At 58.6% G+C, this 19,398-nt stretch overlaps 1 protein-coding gene and 1 long non-coding RNA gene across 4 annotated transcripts in view; both read right to left on the reverse strand.

Moving 5' to 3' along the window:
- Nucleotides 1-19,398, reverse strand: part of SARDH (sarcosine dehydrogenase) — a 60,301-nt gene that overhangs the window by 12,601 nt on the left and 28,302 nt on the right. For all 3 annotated transcript variants that reach the window (XM_024999141.2, XM_005213365.5, NM_001193041.1), the window contains 5 exons: nt 17,688-17,801; nt 12,018-12,156; nt 10,481-10,594; nt 8,926-9,073; nt 4,931-5,024 (listed from right to left, as the gene is read on the reverse strand). In XM_024999141.2, the coding sequence (XP_024854909.1) occupies nt 4,931-5,024; nt 8,926-9,073; nt 10,481-10,594; nt 12,018-12,156; nt 17,688-17,801 (609 nt within the window). The remainder of the gene's footprint in view (nt 1-4,930; nt 5,025-8,925; nt 9,074-10,480; nt 10,595-12,017; nt 12,157-17,687; nt 17,802-19,398) is intronic.
- Nucleotides 752-1,310, reverse strand: LOC132346649 (uncharacterized). The gene is made up of 2 exons (XR_009496584.1): nt 1,210-1,310; nt 752-1,020 (listed from the first exon to the last, which is right to left on the reverse strand). It is a non-coding gene; the product is annotated as an uncharacterized lncRNA (long non-coding RNA).

The following is a 19,398-nucleotide window of genomic DNA, read 5'->3' on the forward strand; positions in this document are numbered from 1 at the left end:
TCTTGCCAATTCAGGGGGCACGGGTTCATCCCCTGTCCAGGAGGATTCCACATGCCGCAGAGCAGCGAAGCCTGTGCGCCTCAGAGCCTGTGCTCCAGCACGAGCAGCCACTGCAGTGACGGCGTCCCGCAACTAGAGAGGCGCCCCTGCTCATTGCAGCTAGAGAAAGCCTGCACTCAGCAACGAAGACCCAGCACAGATAATAACTAAATAGATGCATCTTTTAAAAAAAGAGCTGTGACGCTCCGATCACACTTCACAAACTTGGCCATCTCTGAGGATCAGCAGGTGAACAGGAAGGGGCACCCCCAGAAAGACCCCACCTGCACCTACAGACGGGCAGGGACTGAGGGTCGGATATCCCTGCAAAGAAAGGTTCTGCCCTGGAGGAGCCTCCAGAATCTCTGAAACATGCTCGTTCCAGCCACACCCTGTCCTTACAGTTTGACCGCAAAAAGCTGTCACTGTCCCCACGAGATAGCCCTGCGTAGTGGCCTTGGCCACCACGTCTTTCTCGACTACACACACCCCTGTCTCTCCAGGGCTGTGGTGAATTTGCACGAGTTGTGCAAAGCAACTTTTCAGGCAACGGCTAAAACCCAGTTGGCAACCCAGGCTCCGTGAAGGTGCGGGCCTCCCGCCTCTGCATGAGGTGCGCAGGGGGAAGAACAGTCCACCCTGGACTAATGGAATCTGAACAGTGAGATGCACACAGTCAGGAAAAGAAATGCAATTTCCTTTTGACCCAAAATTAATTTTCAGAAGAAAATTGCTTTATCACGTGGCCTCAAGATGAGCCTGTAGCCCAGCACCTGCTGCTTTCCGAGGGGCCCCCGTCCTTGGCTGAGGACACTGTGTCTTCCCTGAGAACAGGGCCGGGAGCGGACCTACACTGGAAACCTCGCTGGCCTTGAGGACATCTGGTCAGCTGGCAGCCGAGGGGACAGCTCCCGCCCCGTTCTTCTGACAGGAATGCGAGGATCTTGGAAGCCTGGGGCCCATCCAAGCATCTCAGAATTGCTGCAAAACAACGGCCCCGCTCTGCTTAGGACACTGCGACTGACGGCACTGCTCAGCCTCGGTGGCCCACCCGCGCGGCTGCCGTGACGGTGGGTCTTCACGGGCAGCAGCGGGGTCCCGCTCACCCCCCCTTGGCGGGATCTGTGGTTCTGGGCTCTGACCCCCATCGTCCCGCATGTCCCTTGTGACCTGGAGGTCTGGCCGATGACTCAGACACACACATTCCTCTCCCGCAGCTGGTTGGCTGGTGACCAGTTGTCTCCCATAAAGACTTGGCGCTGAACTCCAGCCCCAGCATCTCAACACTGATGGAACTGGTGTCAACACATGTTGGTATTATTTAGGAGAACGTGAAATTCCCCCTGGATCCAGAGTGCTCAGGACGTCTGGACAGACTTCCAGGACGGCTCAAAAATGCTGACGGCCATTGTCTAAACACTGTGTGACAGATGGGGAAATTGACCCCAGAAGGGGGTCCCGGGGTAGGACCAGAGGCCAGGCCTGCTGGCCCCCAGCTCTGCTGGGCCCTGATGGGACTGTGCCCCGGACCCCCAGATCCCGGGCCGACCGGCTCTCAGCTCCCCGTCCGCCTGTGAGGCCGCCTCGGGCGGGGCTGGGGCAGCGGCCAGCCCAGCTCCTGCAGCCTGCGTCCTGCTGGGCGCCCTTGTGCAAGCGGTGGACGGGGAGGCCTTCACGCTGCCCGCTGGGACCATCTGGGAACTTGTGGCCCCGGCCACTGTGAGGTCATAACATCGACACTGCGGAGTCAGAGCCCCAGAAGCGGGGCCGCAGGGGGAGGTGCAGTCGCCAAGGCAAGACTGGAATCCCCCCGTACACGTGCTCCCAGGACCCCCTCACTCCATGTCGGCTTGCGGTAGGTGCTGCGACCTCTCTCCACCCAGGTCTCAGGGCCAGTGCAGGCTGTGCTGGGGCTGCAGCATCCTTCCCGCCCCCAAGCCCAGCCAGGCTGTGAGCTCAACGAGCCCCTGATGTGGTAGGCTCCCAGCCAACATGCCCAGAACTAACTCCAGGGGCAGCTGCGGCTCAGCACTGGGAGAGACCCGGAGGTTTAGAAGGGAATGCCAGAACTCAGCTGGGCTTCCATGCCGGCCGAGTGTGAGCTGGTAGGCTGGGCCGCACTTGGACAGTGTCTGTCCCCTCCTCCCCCAAAGGGGAGGCAGAAAATCCTGCAGAACTGCTGCACGGCTGGAAGGCTGGGGCTGTGACCCTGGGACACCTCTGCTTCTGGGTCCTGGTTCTGAGCCACGTGTCCAAGGTCAATAATAAAAGTCCTAACAGGCCCACCGTCACAGGGAGCCCGTCACAGAGCAATTCCAAGGCGAAGAAGTGGCCTGACCGAGTGTCTCGCGTACGGTGTTGGAGTGGGTAACGCAGTATTTCAACCTCAGGCAGTATTTCAAGGAACAAGAAAACCATCCCAGCAATGTCCTGAGAGAAGCCGAGTGCACGAACTGTGTACAGTTTGTGGGATGATCCTGCTCTGTTTTAGAATTTACAGGCAGAGATCAGGGACAGAAGGCGGAAGGAAACACTGGTCACCTCGGGCTTTCTCTCCGGTGGAACTGGAGGGGTTTTCATTAACTTGCTCTTGTCTTACAAATGTTCCCAGTATTTACAGCGAAACACTGACGCCCATCAACTCTTCAGCCAGACTCTGTGGCCGGTGAGAAAGGGCAGGCTCAGCGAGGTCAAGGGCGGCACCAAGGGGTTCCCGCCAGGATGAGCTCTGCACCCCGGCCCCACACAGCAGCTGGAAACAGAGGCAAGCAACACGGTGCTTGCCACAGAACCGCTGAGCCAGCTACGGGGGGCAGTGGGGAGAAGCAGCCTGCGGCCTTCCTGCGCCCCACCTCTGCCCCCGAGCACCCCGTGGCCCCCACCTTGTGCCTGTCGTCCCGGGCCGGGCTTCACCCTGCAGTCTGGCCTCTGCTTCTCCTGGCCCGTGCCCTGGCCAAACCCGGGTCCCAGGCCCCAGAGGCCAAGGTGCAGCCAGACAGCCATGGGCCAGGCCTGGGGAGGCAGCGGGGCCAGGGAGGGCCGCCCCCGCCCCCCAGGATGGGTGTGAGGAGGCAGCTGGAGCCCGTTGTCCCAGCCCAAGTCCCCAGCGCCTCCCTGGAGTGGCCCTCGGCTGGAGGGGCGGCCTTCCCATCTGCTCTTCTTCCACACGAACCCCCAAACCACACACAGGCTGAGCCACGCTAGCTGCCCTCCGCCCCACATCACAAGTCAGAACCCCTACTCCTGACTGGAGGGCACTGCACAGACCACCCCCTCGGGGGTGCCGAGAGGGCCCAAGCTGCCCTCAGGCAGGCCAGCGGCCACAGTGGCCTGGGCGGAGCTGTGCTGTGCTCTCAAGACGCACACCCTCTCTGGTCCTGGCAGGCAGCACTGCGCCAAGGAGGCAGGAAGCGAGCGAGACAGACACAGCCCCGCTTCCTGCCCCAGCGCGGCCTCCAAGAGCGCAGGCAGAGCAGAGCCGCCTTTATCTGCCTCCTCCTGGCAGCCTCCTTGCTGACGTCAGCGAGACACTGTTTACTTGCTAACAGGACCAGACTGCGTGACCTCCCGCCCCTCTGCAGGCCAGGATCTGGAACCTTCCTCGGCGCCTCCCCAGATGAACACAAGGAGAGTAAAAGTGGGGGTGCCCTCAAATCCGGCTGTCTGTCCACCCCTCCCTCCTCACAGCCTTGTCTGTGTTACTGACACATAGTCATGAGGTTTTTTATGTTCCGTTAGCTGGGGGGTCTGGGCAGTCCATCCGACTCCTCTGAGCTCAGGTTGGGAAAGCACCTGCCCTGGCAGTAACGTTTCCTACATCAGGAACTGCTGGAAGACCTTGTTCAACGCACATGGCCGCGACCACCTCCAGGGTGCCTGCACGCCTGCTAACCGGGCGGTCACGGAGCAGTGCGGCCCCCCACGGGGCTCCTGCCCTGGGAACCTGTGGTCATGCCTGGGCACGCTTTGGGTTGTCACATCTGGGGTGCTCCTGGCATCCAGGGGCTGAAGGCCAGGCCTACTGCTCCACACGCTGCTAAGCCCCTCGCCCTGAATATCTGCTCCGCAGCATCATTGATCGCGCAGGGCTCAGAAGCCCTGATAGAACCTTCCGTGCTGCCAGGAGGATGAAGCCGGAGCCGTGCGAGCCCTTGGCTGACAGCGGCTGATGTTACTTTGACCGCCTGCTCCTCACCTCGGCCCCAAGAAGTCAGAGTGGAAATCATGACACTTATTTTCCAAAAAGGAAACCAAAGCCCCAGAGCAGGACGCGCTGACCAGAGCTGGACCTGGGGCCTGGCCCAGGGGCTCAGAGGGCGGCGGGTCCGCTGGAGCCGCCCACAGTCTCAGAAGCTTCCGGCCCCGGGACCCAACTTTCTGGGCTGGTTGACGGGCAAGGGTGCTGCCCAGGGGCCTGGCAGGGCACCCCGAGCAGTCCCTGCCCCCTCCCACGGTGCCAGGGGAGGGGGGACAGTCCAGGAAGACCTGGACATGCTCAGCACACGCAGGCCTTGGGAACAGCAGAAATGACCGCTGTCTGCAGCCCCGAGCCCTGCAAGAAGGCGCAGGAAATGCACTGACCCGGGAAGGTGTGCCCCACACCCGAGGAGTGGACATGGGGGGCAGCCGCACTGGCAGCAAGGCCAAGGCAGAAGCTTGGGACTGGGCCCCCGCGTGTGCCAGACACCACCTTGGAACCCCACTCCTCCTCTGAGGCCCTGAAAGCTGGCAGGCATGACCGTCTGGACCCCCACTTTACTGCAGGGAAGCCGGGCCCAGGGAGTTCCAGAACCCTGCCCAAGGGCACAAGATCCCCCCGCCCCGGGTTTGGCCCCGGAGCACGTTGCTGCTGCCACCCCAGCCCGGGGGCCCGTGGGTAGCTGCTACCTACCAGGTGCCCGGCGGCTCTCACCAGCTTGTGGGTGGAGAAGGGAAAGGCGTCGTCGCTCAGGTCGGCCTCCAGCAGCTCCTGGAGAACGGCCCGGCTGTGAGCAAGGACAAGGCTGGTCAGTCAGTAGGGCGAGAAACACCTGCCAAGCCCACCTGGGTGCGCACCCCAGGCTGGGAGGGCTCTGAGGGCACCGCGGTGGTCAGGCTGAGGTCCTGTCCTCACGGGGCAGACCGAGAACAAACGTGCTCTTAATAAAACACACCAAGATAGAGACTTGCAAAAGTCCAGTCATACGAGAAAGGCACCTTCAGGACTTCCCTGGCCATCCAGCTAAGACTGCAGAGTAACGTCAGCTAAGACTCTGTTCTTCCACTGCAGGGGGCGTGGGTTTGATCCCCAGTGGGGGAGCTAAGATCTCAAATACCAGGCACCATGGCCAAAAAAATTTATCAAGTTAAAAAAAAAAAAAAAAGGCACCTTCATTGGAAACAGTGGCAGAAATAGCCAAGCCCTGGCTCTCCTTTCTCAGATGGGGAACCCAGGCCTGGGGCAGCTGTCTAACCAGTTAACGCCCGACCTGCCAAAGCCCCCCAAGGGCAGGGGCCCCTTTCCTCGCCCCTCTGCCCGGCTGTGCCCGGAAGAGTCTGAACCTCACGCTTGATACTTCGCCTGAGACCTTCCAGTGTCCATGGAAACCCTCACCTCTGGGGTGCCTTGCTTCTCGCCTCCCTCCCTGCCAGCCTGAGCTCACTCTTGCACCATGCACATTCCCTCCAGGCGTCCCAGCCCCTGTTGAATCTTCCGTCATCCTTCAGGTCTTGGCTCATCTGTCACCTCCTACAAGAAGCCCTCCCGGATTCCCTGAGTCTGGGTCAAGTCCCCCCTCAACGCCCCTGGCCTGAGCCCGCGGCCCTGAAACGTCTCCCACCAGGGCACCTCTCATGGTTGCAAACCTGCCCCACTGAACTGGGAGCTCCGTGCTGACAGGGCCCCCTCTGCAGACATGCCTGGCACAGAAACAGCACTTGGTAAATGGGACTGATTGAAGGTGGGCTGACTTTGCACCGCTGGGCCAGCTCCCCATCGGCAGGAAACAGCTCCCACCCACCCCCATTTCTGCCTTGCAGGGTCCCAGCCAGTGCCCAGAAACACTTCCGACCCTGATGATCCCCGCTCCCCAGGGTGCTGGCAGCTGCCTGCCCACGCTGGCCCGAGGTGCCCGGCCCGCTGCAATGTGTCAGGATCCTTATGTAACATCCCGGCACCCACGCATGCCTGCCCCTGGAGGAAGCACACTCGGTCCTCAAGAAGTCTGTCTACACTGCAGCCCTGGGCGGTGGGGTCTGCCCCACGGGGAAGGAGGAAGGAGCTGGAGCTGGGGCTCAGCAGGGCCGGGGGCCCCCAGTCGGGCACCAGCCTGGGCACGCAGGTCTGCAGGGCACAGGCCAGGGTGTGAGAGGCTGTCCGTCCCCCAGTGGGCAGCAGGTGGCACCAGAGGGCACCGGCTCTGGGCGGAGACCAGGTTCAGGTTACTGTCCCCCGACCTGGTGCTGGGCCCTCTCGTTGCCCTATGAGGACCGTGGGGCAGGCGTCAGCCAGAGGCCCCGAGCCGAGCACCTGGGTATTAACCACGCAACAGCGACCACCGCCCACCAGGCTGTCTCCACCAGCCACGAGTGGTCTCCTGAGCTTCGGTTAATTAAAAAAATTCTGTCTCGCCGGCCACCTTTCAAGGCCTTGCTGGCACGTATGGCTTAGAGGCTACCGTTCTGGGCCATCAATTCTGAACTGTCTCCCGAAAGTGCCACTGGTTGCAGGCCATCCAGCACCTCCCATGGTCCAGGTGCCACGACACGCTTCCCACGCAACAGCTCAGAAAGTTCAGCCCGTATCAGCGGCGCTGGTGACATTATTATTCATACAAGAAACTTTGGGTTATTTTTGAAGGAGCAAGGACAGCTTGGAGGAGAAAGTTAAGAAATTGCCAGGAGGAGGGGAGCTCGTCTTCCTGCCCTGGCAACCGTCACTTACCACCCTCCTGGAGCGGCTTATAATGAGGCTGGGAGAGCTGGCCTGTCCCCGCAGGCCGCGCCTTGATCAGTCTGTCTGGTGCCCCCTCCCTCCCCTGCCCACTCACCCCCCCACCACACCAGAAATAACCCAGTCCCTCCCCAAGGTCGCCATGGCAATGAAGCTTCCGAGGACCGCCTAGCGCTCAGGAGTCCAGGACCACCCCCCCATCCCCATTCAGCCTAGAGATGCAGACATCAGCTCACCCAGGGGAGAAATGCAGACCCCCACCTGCAGAACAGGGCGCTTCCCCGAGCCGGGCCAGGGCAAGCGTGGTCCATGCATCTTTCTGCAGAATCCCAGCATCCTGGTTCTCCTGATGCGGCCGGCATGCCCAGCCTCTCTCCACACGCCCCATTCCTGTCCTCCCCTCCTGTCTCAGCAAGCCCCCACCCAGCCACCCCTGAGATGACCCTCGTCAAGTCCGAAGGAGCCACCAGCCGCCAAACCCACCTGTCGATGCTCAGTCTTTGTCCGCTGACCACCCAGACACAGCTCGTCACTCCCTCCTTGGAGTCCTTCCTTCCCCTGGCCCTTGAAGCTCCTGCCCACCTCCCATACTCTGGCCCAGCATCAGAGACCCCGATAAAGCCCACGTCCAACCGTGCCCCTCCTCTGCTCAGCCCCCTCTCCTGGAGGAGCAGCCTCTGCCCTTGCAAGCTCTGGCCTCCGCGGGCCTCTGAGCTCGTCGCCCCCCACAGCCCTGCCGTCGCTGCGTTTCCTCCCGCCACGGGGCCTTTGCACCTGCCGCTCCCTCTGTCTGAAACACTGGCCCCTCAGAGAGTGCCAAGGCTTGAGTCCCATTTCCTCCAGTGTCTCCTCCAAGGTCCCCTTAACAGATACTGGCTTTCGTGAGCAGCCCGAGGTCCAGCATCTGATGGATAAGGTACAGGACCAACCCTGACTCTGCGAGCACTACTGCCGGCCTGTCCGCCGTGGGCCTCTGGGCAACGTGGGGCACACGCAGAGCCACCTGCAGCTCTGCCCGGGAGGGGAGGTCCACCCGCCCAGGACCCAGCCTGGAGCTGCTGGCTTGGCCAGCTCCAAGGCCCCAGGGAAAACGGACCCTGTGGCGGGGTCTGAGGGCAGCGACCAGGGATCCTGGTGTGACCCCAGGCTGACAGGGATGCCCGTGGACACAGCCGTGCGTCGTCTCAGCGAACAGCTGGGGGATAACCTGGCTGGAGGCACACTGTCCTCTCTTCTTCACCACTAAGGAAAGAAAGCAGTTCTCACCACCTAAAGGGCGGGGTCAGGACTGGAGCAGGTGTTGGAGCACCCCAGGCACCCCGCCGGTCGGCGCCAACACGCGGGGCTTGCCCCTGGTCCTCCACCCCGCCCCTACCCAGCCCTTCCCTGATGCCCAGCCAGAGGGTCTTTCCAAAGTGCACACGTGCCCAGGCGTCCCGTTGCCTCAGACTGTCCGGGCAGAAGCCAGCATCCAAGGGCCTTCTGGGAGCCGGTTCCTCGTGGGTGGGAACACAGCTCAGTAAACGCTCACAGGATGAATCAACGAGCGAATGATCGTCCGTAGACCTAGTCACTGGAGGTGCTCAGGGAGGAGCCGGTGTCCTCCTGCTGCGGAGCACCATTCTTAGCCTGGGTGGCACAGGGAACCCCAGTCTGGCTCCGCCCACTTAGAAATGGCACACACAGTTCTCAGGCCATATTAACCATCCAGAGGCATCCCTGCCAGACTTCCACGACCCCTGTACCCTCAGATATTGAGTATGAGTCATATATTAAGAGCTTTTCCGTATCCCAGTGCTTTGAAAAGCATGTTCCTGCTTGGCCTCTTGAGGGTCGCCGGCACGTTCAGCTCACTAGCCACCGCGTCCCATCCTAGACCAGTAAATGGTTCTGCCTTGGGCCCAGACAGAGGGACGAGGTGTACCCCGGCCCTCAAGTCCCCATCCTCTCCTCACCTGGCCGGGCCCTGGACGCTGATCAGGCCCAGGTCCTCGGAGCTGTCGATGAGCTGGCACCGGAACTTCCGGTCCTGCAGCACGGTCCTGATGTGGGACCAGTTGTGCTGGGCTGCGGCCCCACCCACAGCCAGGTAGTATCCGTCGCCTGCAGGAGAAGCGCCGGGACTCAGAGCAGGGCTGTGGGGAGGCAGGAGGAGGCAGGACCAGGAGGGGCGGCCCAAGGCCTCCGTGGAGGAAACAAGCCCTCCTCCCTTGAACATGAGCCACCCAGGCCTGAGTCGGGGGACCCTCCCAATGGGGCTCTGGGTTCTCATCGCCCACAGGACAGAATGCCAAGGGAGCATTTTCAGGGAGCGTCCAAGGCTTTCTCCCACTTCTCAAAGGGTCTGTGATCCAGGGAAGTGTAAGCGCCCCCAGCGCCATCACCCCTCGGGAGATCCTGAGTCCCACCTCAGCCACCAGGGCTGGGTGACCTCGGACAAGCCTCTGTCCCTCTCTGAGGCTGCATCCTCACCAGTTCCCATCTCTCTCCACATTCCCATGTCCCCACCCCATTCCCAGGGTTCCCAGCGGTGGGCTTTCAGAGGCTGGAATTTTACAGCCATCACACCGCTGACCCTCCCCCAGAGGCTGACACGCGTCAACACCCTCGGGTTTCTGAAAAGGAGACTGAGGTTCAGAGAGGCCCCACGTGGAAGACTGCCTCTAGCCAGCTCTGAGTCCACAGCCTGTGGAGCAGCCACTGGGCCAAACCGCCCCCCGGGAACTGCTGAGTGGAGGGCAGCCCAGCTCTGCCTGGTGTCCTGAGAGCCACCGTCCCAGGCGGGCGACCTTAGACGGCCGTGTGGCCCTCGGTCCCTGGAGAACCTGTCACTGCCCACTGTCTGTGGATCTTGGCCATCGCTCTCCCTCCTGGATGGGAGGGGCTGCCGCACGAGAGACCAGACGGCTCCCACGCCCGCCGAGGGGTGACGTGATGGGCAGCAGACCTCGCTCAGGGAATCAGACCCGTACAGATAAGGGGCTCGGACGCTGAGCTCCCTGTCACTGGAGGCATGCAAGCAGAAGTGGAGGACCTGCAGAGGGCAGTCCAGGCATCAGCTTGGGCCCAGAGCTGGAGATCTTCCAAGGATCTGTCCCCCGCCTCAGACTGGGAGTTCCATGGGAACCAAGACAGCCGATTCGGCATAGATGCCTGAGGCAGGAAGGAGGTAACTTCTCCCTCCACGTGGGAGGCACGGCCTTATCCTTGGCTCACTCTGTTCCGGGCGGGTGAGATGAGCACACGCATGCTGATGCCGCCCTGAAACCCCGCAGGACAGGCAGGTTCAAAGGCATAACCACCGAGCACTCAGGGCTCAGCACCGCTGCCCAAACAAAGGCTGCATTCAGCCTGAGGCAAGACCTCTGATCTCCCAGGCCCTGACCGCAGCGGGCACACGCGGGATTGCAGAGCAGCCTCGGAAGCCCTTCCCGCCCGTCCCGCACTGGCCGCCGCCTCACTGAGCTAGGCTGCCATCGGGGCGCTGCTGGGCCCCGGGGCACCTCTCACCTTCAAAGGCGGGGGCCAGCGGGGAGGCCTGGGGGCCAGGGGCCAGGCGGCTCACGGTCAGGTCGCTCTCTGTGCCCCCGCGGTGGTTCAGCATGCACGTGTACACTGTGGAGCCTGCGGGCAGGAGAAAGACCCCAGAGAGGGGGGAGCCGCTCAGCAGGGCGGGCGGTCCCTCAGGGCCGGGTAGCCTTGGCCAGATGCCCGGGGGAACCCTGATAGGCCTCTCAGCTTGGTGATGCCGCCGTGACTCGATGACCCAGAGAGGGACGGGCAGGCCACCGAGCACCGCCGTCCTCGGAGGAGGAAGGAGCAAGAAGACTTACTTATTTTGAAATGTGACTCTTCCCACCCATCCCTCCCACCCACCCCCCACCTCACGCTGGGGCACTTTCAGGGCAGGATTTACTTCTCATTCACTTTGGTGCTCGAGTGCCAAGCCTGGCATAGCAGAAGCTCCATGAATGCTGAATACATGAATACGTGGATGGAAGACGGGGATGAATGGGGAGGTGGGGAGAGGGGAGGGGCAGGGATGGATGGGAGGAGGGGGTGGGGGGTAGAAGGATGTTAGCAGGGTGAATGGGGGGAGGGGGACCAGGGGAGGTGGGTAGCAGGGGCATGTGATGAGGTGTGTGGGTGGTTTGGCAGGATACATGGTGTAATGGGTTGCACTGTGTCTCCCTAAATGGTGTGTTGGGGTCCTAACTCCCAGTCCCTCTGAAAAATGGACCTTATCTGGAAATAGGGTCTTTGCAGACGGGATCACGTTAAGAAGATCAGAACTCATGAGAATGGACCTGATCTCACACGACTCATGTCCTTAGAAGAAGAATATGCAGGGAGACGGCCTGTGACCGCAGAGGCAGAGGTTGGAGTGATGTAGTTGAAAGTTGTGGGCTGGCGGCCGCGGCCGGAAGCCAGGAGATCCCACGGTCTCTGGCCCTGACTTTGAACTTCCAGCATCAGACTCTTAAGACAACACATGAGGGTTGTTTAAAGCCATTCAGTGCGGTATTTCGGTGCAGCAGTATCACCAGGAAGTAACAGCAGTGGGGCCGGGAGAGTTTGGGGGCAGGTAGATGGGTGGGGAAGACGCTAAGCGCATGGTTGATGAAAAAAGGGGAAGTGAGGATCCCAAACACTGTCTGGGACACACTTACACCACGGGATTATTCATCCTTCATTCCGAATTCAAATGCAAGTGAGCATCCTGTGTTTTCACTGAATTCTAGAAACCCTATCGGAGAGAGCATTCCTAGAGGGGGAATGGACAGGCTCCTCAGCCCCAGGAGACTGTTCTGAGGGCCTGCTGCCTCGAATCCCCTCTGGAACAAAGTCAGAGGTGGATAGTGGAGGACGCAGAGGAAGGTGGAGGGGGCTGGGCCTTGGGGCTTGGCGACCAGGGCAGAGGGGGCTGGAGGCGGGGGCCCAGGGCTAGGCTGGGGGCAGAGCCGTGAGCTGCGTGAGCCCGGAGCGGTCAGCCTGTGCCCAGGGCCGCACTGAGGCGGGGGAGGCACGCAGCCCTCCCGCTCCATACCTGGGGGCCGGCTGACGTCGGCGGAGAAGAGCCAGTCGGCAGCCTTCCTGGCGTCTGGGCCCACCAGGAAGAACTTCCCGAAGTAGGACATGTCGAACACGGCCGCGGCCCCCCTGCAGGCCAGACACTCCTTCTTGATCTGAAAAGTTCCAGAGTTGGGGTACCATGGGGGCTTCGGGACCCGCCTCCCCGAGAAAGACCCCACAGCCCTGGGCTCCAAGACCCTCTCCTCCCCTCCAGCTAGAAACGCACGTGCACACTCTCCTCGGGCGCAGGAAGAGCGCCCTGCTGGTGCGCATGTGCACAGTGTCCTCGGGCACAGGGAAGAGCGCCCTGCCGGTGCGCACGTGCACAGTGTCCTCGGGCACAGGGAAGAATGCCCTGCCGCTGCGCACGGGCACACTCTCCTCGGGCGCAGGGAAGAGCGCCCTGCCGGTGCAGGAGACCCGGGGGGAGCGCGGGCCGCGAGAGGATACGCTCCAAAGGGTGAAGGCCAGCGGAATGTGTTCTTTGACCACAATGGAATCCAATTAGAAATCCGCAGCAGAAGGAAAATTGGGAAGTTCACAAATAAGTGAAACTAGAAAACACACTTCTTAATAACCAGTGGATCAAGGGAAAAGGTCACCAGGAGGATTGGAAACCCTTGGAGAGGGATGAACACGGGGAAACAACGTGTGCAGACTGCCGCGCGGAGGCCAGCGCCGCCTCATCCGACGTTACACCTGCAAAGGCTCTCAAGTCAGCCACCTCGCACTCCGCTTGGAGAAACCAGAAAAGGGAAAGCAAATTAAACCCAGTGCAGGCAGAAGGAAAGAAATAACAAAGACTGGAAAGGAAATAAACAAAAATCTCAAAAGATAGAGAAAATCAGCAAATGGAAAACTGGTTTTTGGAAAAGTTCAGTGAAATTAGCAAATCGTTAACTGAAATTACCAAGAATCAAAAACGACTCCAAGTGCTAAAATCAGGAATGAAAGAAAGGTGTCACTATCCAATTCATAGGAGATAATTGTAAGGACTCCTGTGAGCCACTGTCCACCAATAAATCAGACACGAAACAGAAATTCCCAGAAAGACACAAATCGCTGAAGTCGGTTGAAGGGGAAACAGACAGTCTGAACAGATCTACAACCAAAAGAGACTTCTTCAGTCATTTAAAACTCTCCACACGGAAAAGCCCAGGCCCACATGGCTTCACTGGTGAATTTTACCAAACAGTCAAAGAAGAATTAATACCAGTTCTTCACAAACTCTTCCCGTGAGGCCAACATTACCCCAAAACCAAAACCAAAGGCCTCATAAGAAAATCAGAGACCAACATCCTTCATGACTATAGATACAAAAATCCTCCGTGAAATACTAACACACTAGATTCAACAACGTATAAAAAGGATTACGTGATCAAGTGGAATTTATTCCAGAAATGGGAGTCTGGCTCACCATTCCCAAATCAATATAATGTACCGTATTAATGGAGCAAAGGACAAAAACCAAATGGTCATCTCAATAGATGCAGAAAAAGTATTCGACAAAATCCAACACCAGGTCATGACAAAAACTCCATATAAACTACAACTAAAAGGGAATTTGCTTGACCTGATAAAAGGCACGAGCAAAATCCCACTTAATGAGGACAGACTGGATGTCCGCTGCTAAGATCAGGAACAAGACGGGGCTGTCCCCTCTGCCACTTCCACTCAACATCGTATTGGTAGAATTTTTCTGCTACCAGTGATATCATTAAAGAAGTGAAAAGACAACCCACAGAAGGGAAAAAATAATTACAAATCATAAATCGGGTAAGGGACTTGTATCCAGAATGTATAGAGAATTCTTATAATCCAATAAAAAGACAACTCAATTTTAAAATAAGCAAAATATCCAAATAGAAATTTATCCAAAAAAGATATAGAAATGACTAAATAAGCACATAAAAAAGATGTTCAATATCATTGGTCATTAGGGAACATTGTGCTGGAGGTCCGACCCAGGGCAATTAGGCAAGAAGAAATAAAAGGTATCCAGACTGAAAAAGAAGAAGTAAAACTATCTCTATTTGCAGATGACATGATCTTACATATAGAAAATCCTAGAGAACTCACTGAAAAAAAAACTGTTATAATTAATAAAATAGTTCAACAAGGTTGGAGGATATAGGGTCAACATAAACAAAAAAATAATTTCTATACAATAGCAGTGAGCCATTAATGAAATTAGGAAAATAATTCCATTTACATCTTCAAAAAGAGTTTTTAAAGGCTTACAAATAAATTGAACAAATGAGGGGCAAATTTATACTCTCGAGAAAATGTCTCTGAAGAAAATTAAAGCAGACCTAAATAAATGGAAAGGCCTCTCGTGTTTGCAAGATGAAGACTTATCATTGCTAAGATGAGGGTAGCACCTCATGTTGGTCTACAGATTTGACAGGGTCTCTACCAAAACCCCAGCGGGCTTCTCGGCAGACATTGACAAACTGAGGCTAAACTTCATACAGAAATGCAAGGCGCTTGGAATGTTCAAGACAATCTTGAAAAAGGAGAACAAAGCTAGAAGATCTGCTCTTCCTGATTTCAAAACTTACTACAAAGTTACTGTACTCGAGACAGTGGTGCAAACATACGGATGGAAATGTAGATCAGTGGGATGGAATGGAGAGTCCAGAGATAAACCCTCACCTTATGGTCAGCTGATCTGCGCAAGGATGCCAGGACAATTCAATGGGGAAAAGAGTAACCTTCCACAGATGGTGCCGAACAACTGAATAGCCACTTGCAAAAGTCTAAAGCTGGGTCCCTTCTTACACCTTTCACGAAGCTTCATCAAAATGGACCACAGACCTACGTATAAGACTGAAAACTACACAATTCTGAGAAGAAGACATAGTAAACCATTGTGACCTGAGTTAGGAAACACTTTCTTAAATATGACACCAAAGCCCCAGGGACAAAAGAAGGCATACATAAGCTGTTTTCATTCAGTCACCAAGTCATGTCCGACTATTTGCAACTCCATGGACTGCAGCACGCCAGGCTTCCCTGTCCCTCACCATCTCCTGGAGTTTGCCCAAGTTCATGTCCATGTCAAGTACATAAGCTGTACTTCATCAAAATTAGGAACTTTTGTGCTACCGATGATATCACTAAAAAAGTGAAAAGACAACCCACAGAAGGGAAAAAATAATTACAAATCATAAATCGGGTAAGGGACTTGTATCCAGAATGTATAGAGAGTTCTTACAACCCAGTAAGAAGACAAACAACTCGATTTTAAAATGAACAAAATATCCAAATTCAAATTTCTCCGAAACAGACAGAGAAATGGCTAAATAAGCACATAAAAAAGATGTTCAACATCATGGGTCATTGGGGAAACGCAACTCAGATCGTTGAGATACCACTTCACACCCACGAGGATGGCTAGAACCAAAAACAGAATTACGAGCGCCGATGAGGATAGAGAAATTGAAACCTCGTCCACCAAGGGTGGGGACATAAAATGGTGCAGCCACTTTGGAAAACCCTCGGCAGGTCCCCAAAAATGTTAAACGCGGAGTCACTACATGCCCCAGCACTCCCGCTCCTAGATACGAGAACTGAAAACATTTGCCTAAAAACCTGTGCACACATTTGCAGAGCAGCATTATTCATGATGGCCCCAAAGTCCAATGACTCAAACGTCCGTCCACAGATGAATGGATAAATAAAAAGGAGTGTACCCCTGCCATGGAATACCATTCCGAAGAAGAAGTAACGAAGCACTGACATGTCCTCAAACATGGAGGTGACAGAGGCCAGTCACAAAAGACCACCACTGTGTGAGTGCCTTACAGGAAACGTCCAGATACGATACATCTACAGAGACAGGACGTAGATCAGAGGCCTCCGGAAGGTGAGTTTGGAATGAGAGAGGGGCAGAGGCCGCGAGAGGGCCAGCAGCCCGCGCCTTCTCCCCCATCCCACGGTTCAGACGCCACTGCCCAGCGGTCTACAATTAGCCTTACAGCCAGCTGCCTGCTGAGGCCCAGGCACGGGGCGTGGTCTGCTCAGGGTTACACAGGAGGAAATGATGGAGCCTGGGTCTATCCAGCAGTGCCCGGACCCCAAGAGGCCCCCAAGTGCATTCTCCCCACTGTGTCTTCAGTGATTCCACCTGGATGGGAGGGAGGGCGTGGATGGCGAGTCTCTATACCAGGGAAACTGGCCAGCCTGGGGCCAGCTCCCTGCCCTCTGCCCCAGGGCTGCTGGCCGCCACACAGCATCCCACTGACTCATCTCCTGAACCCCAAAGGCCGCTGCTCACCACTGTCCAGACCCCACCACCCTTTACAGCTCCCCCTCCACTGTCAGGCGTCAGGGTGCCTTCGCCTACGCTGCTGGGGCTGCAGATCCAACCCCCAGACAACTTGCAGGCCAACTCTCATCTGCCCGGGCTGGGGAAGCTGCCAAGGCTGAGAACGAGCGTGCATCTCCTGCTCCGGAATGTCGAGGCGCCTCTGCTGGGATGCAGCCAGGAAGTGGAGCTGGCACCCCGGCCCGGCGCCCACATCCTTAAGGGCCTGAACACCCCGTGGGCCTTGGAAGCCGCCCCGCGGAGGTGCCAGACGGAGTCCCATTCGCTCCTGGGAGAGGCAGCCCCCAGGGCCTCCTGGACTTCCAGAGGCACGTGCCTCCCCTCCCGTTTCAGAAGCCTCTTCCCCAGCGCCTTCACTAGAGCAAGCCTGGGGGGGACGTGTGGTTCCTTCCCTACAGGACCAGGTGCAAAGTCCAGGTATGCAAGATACATTCAGAATTTGTAGGCAGCAGCAGCAGGGCACGAAACCCAGCCCAGGCTGCTTCTGAGTGAGGGGCCTCACACGACTGCAGGGGCCCCACGTCCAGGAGGCTTCTCAGGCCTCCGGTCTCTGGGGACAACCCCCAGGCTGAGGCCGTGGCCCCAGCCCAGTGTAGACACTGAGCGGGCCTTCATCCCCCTGTGCGGTCGGCCACATGCTCACGGACACAGAGAGCACATTCTCCTCTGGAACACAACAGCTGGGTGTCTCAGCAGGGACGCTGGAGTTGTCTTCTCTGCAGACACTGAGAACCCCCAGCGTGATGCAGACCTGGGGGAGGCCTGGCCCCTAGGACCCCGTCACCTCCTCTCCCACTGTACCAGGGAGCTGGGCTTGGAAGGGCCCAGGAGCCACTGGAGCAGCCACACCTGCCCATTTCCGGAGCAAGCTGGGCAGTGAGCGGGCCCCAGCTGCGGTCTCCTCTGCTCGCCCCCTGGGGGTCCCGTCTTGGACCTCCTTGTTCTGGGTCTGCTCGGTCAGAGCGGCAGACGGGAACCATGGCCCCAGATCCGGCAGGGGGCTCGCTACCCACAGTCACACTTGGGGGCGGTTCCGAGGGCCTCCAAGAGATGAATCCCCGGCCCGAGACCACACAGCCTGAGCCAGGCCGGGCTGCCTGGCTGATGCCCCCAGCAGGCCGCGCCACTGGCAAAGTCTCAGAACAGCTGGAGGGCCGAGGAGAGCATCACCTATTCTGCCTCAAAACTGAGTCAGCCCAAAACAGGATGGGGGTACAGGGAGCTGGCTGGGAGAGGGCTGGAGCTCCCCGGGCGCCTCCCCCGACCGGCCCAAAGTGCCGCCCAGCTTTCTGCCCCTTGGGGTTGGGGGCCTACCACATCGTGGTGCGGAGGGAAGCTGAAGGTGTACTCCTGGCCCAGCAGCCGGCCGTAGGCGTAGTCCTCGCGGGCCCGATGCCCGTACGCCCCGCAGTAGTCGTAGGGGAGCACCTGCGGCAGGCGAGGGGGTGTCACAGCCCAGCCCTCCTCCCTGCACACGCCGCCTGGAGACCGAGGCCCACAGGACAGACGGATCTTGGCCCTGCCCTCGCCAGGCCCGACCCCCATCACGGGGCAGCGCGTTGCGGACGGGGCTGGCTCAGGCATGCCAGCAGCACGCACGAGTGAACTGTGGTCTCCGCAGCAGTGGGAGGGCGGGGCCCGAGACGGAGGAGAAATGGGGTGTGCTCGGGCAGGCAAAGAGGGGGAGAGAGGGGGCTGAACAGCAAACAGGGCGGGTTGACTGGGACCCCAGGGGCCACCCCAGGGCTTCCGCTTCAGTGCCGAGGGGCTGCGATGAGGCCCAGGGGTCAGCCTGCTGAAGAAGAGAGAGACAGAGTCAGGGGTGGGGTGGCTGCCGCAAGGATTCCGGATGCTGTTGCCATGGCGATCCAGGATGCGGTCCCGCTCCGGCCTGGCCCTGCTCAGAGGGTCTTGCACGTTCAGGAAGGGAGTCTCTGGACAGGTGGGGGAACCAAGGTGCAGAGAGACTGACGCTTGCCTCCAGTCCCCGGAGAGCCCTGACTGCCTGGCCTGAGGCAAGGCGGTGGGCCCCAGAGGCTGGGACTCAGCGCCTCTTGCCTTGGCCTCTCCTGTGCTTGGCCAGCCGCTCTCAGGGAGGCCCAGACCCCACACCCCACTCTAGTCCTGTTCCTGCTGATGGAGCCCCTCCTTCCCAACTCCACGGCCACTCCTGGAAAAGCGTGAGCAAGCCCGGCACCTCTCACCCGCAGCAGGGCCAGCCCCGCCCTGTCTCTTCTCACCAGTAAGAGCTGAGGGTGAGGTCTTGACTGAACTGGGCCTCTCTGTTCCTCCAAGTACCCCCTCAGTCCCCACCCCCAGCTCCTGGCCGAGCCCTGGTCCAGGGAAGGCCTTTACAGGAGTCTCTGAGGGAAGTCATCTCCCTGGCCTGCCAAGTGGCTCCCACTGGCCCCTGAGGCCCCTGCAGGAACACCCCAGCCTGCTGCAGCCTGGCCAGGAAGCAGGGAGTAGGGGATGTCCGGCCGCCCAATGCCCTGGGCTCCCAGGGTGGCTCCTGGGTGGGAGGGGGCTGCAAAGCTCACCCATCTACGAACCAAGGGTGTGTTCCTGATTCTGGCTGTGGTCTCCTCCCCTTGCCCATGGGTTCTGGGAAAGAGGGGCTTCCAGGCACCAGGCTGGAGGCAGGGAGGGGTCTGTGCAGGCCTCTCCTCTCTGCTGACCCCAGAGGTCATCAGGAACTTGCCTTGGGACATGGTTGCTATGGAGATGGGAGATAGGTCGCACTTGGAAGGTGGCTGCTGAAGTATAGCGGCAGGAAGGGGCTTTTCATTTGTAAAAACCTGGATCCACTCCTATCCCCCTGGTTGTATTAAAGCATCACACCACCTGCCCCAGAGACCCAGGGCCTTACAGGCAGGATGGTTCCCAGTCTTTCCTCTGAGAACCCAGTTCCCTGGGAGGAACTGGGTGGGAGTTGGGAGCCCCCAAGAGGGCACCCAGAGGCCAGGACACTGCGAAAACCCCAACTTACAAACTAACACACGGAATGCGTCATTTTGTGCTCAAT

Source organism: Bos taurus, chromosome 11 (assembly GCF_002263795.3).
Source record: "Bos taurus isolate L1 Dominette 01449 registration number 42190680 breed Hereford chromosome 11, ARS-UCD2.0, whole genome shotgun sequence".
In the NCBI taxonomy this organism is placed as follows: Eukaryota; Metazoa; Chordata; class Mammalia; order Artiodactyla; family Bovidae; genus Bos; species Bos taurus.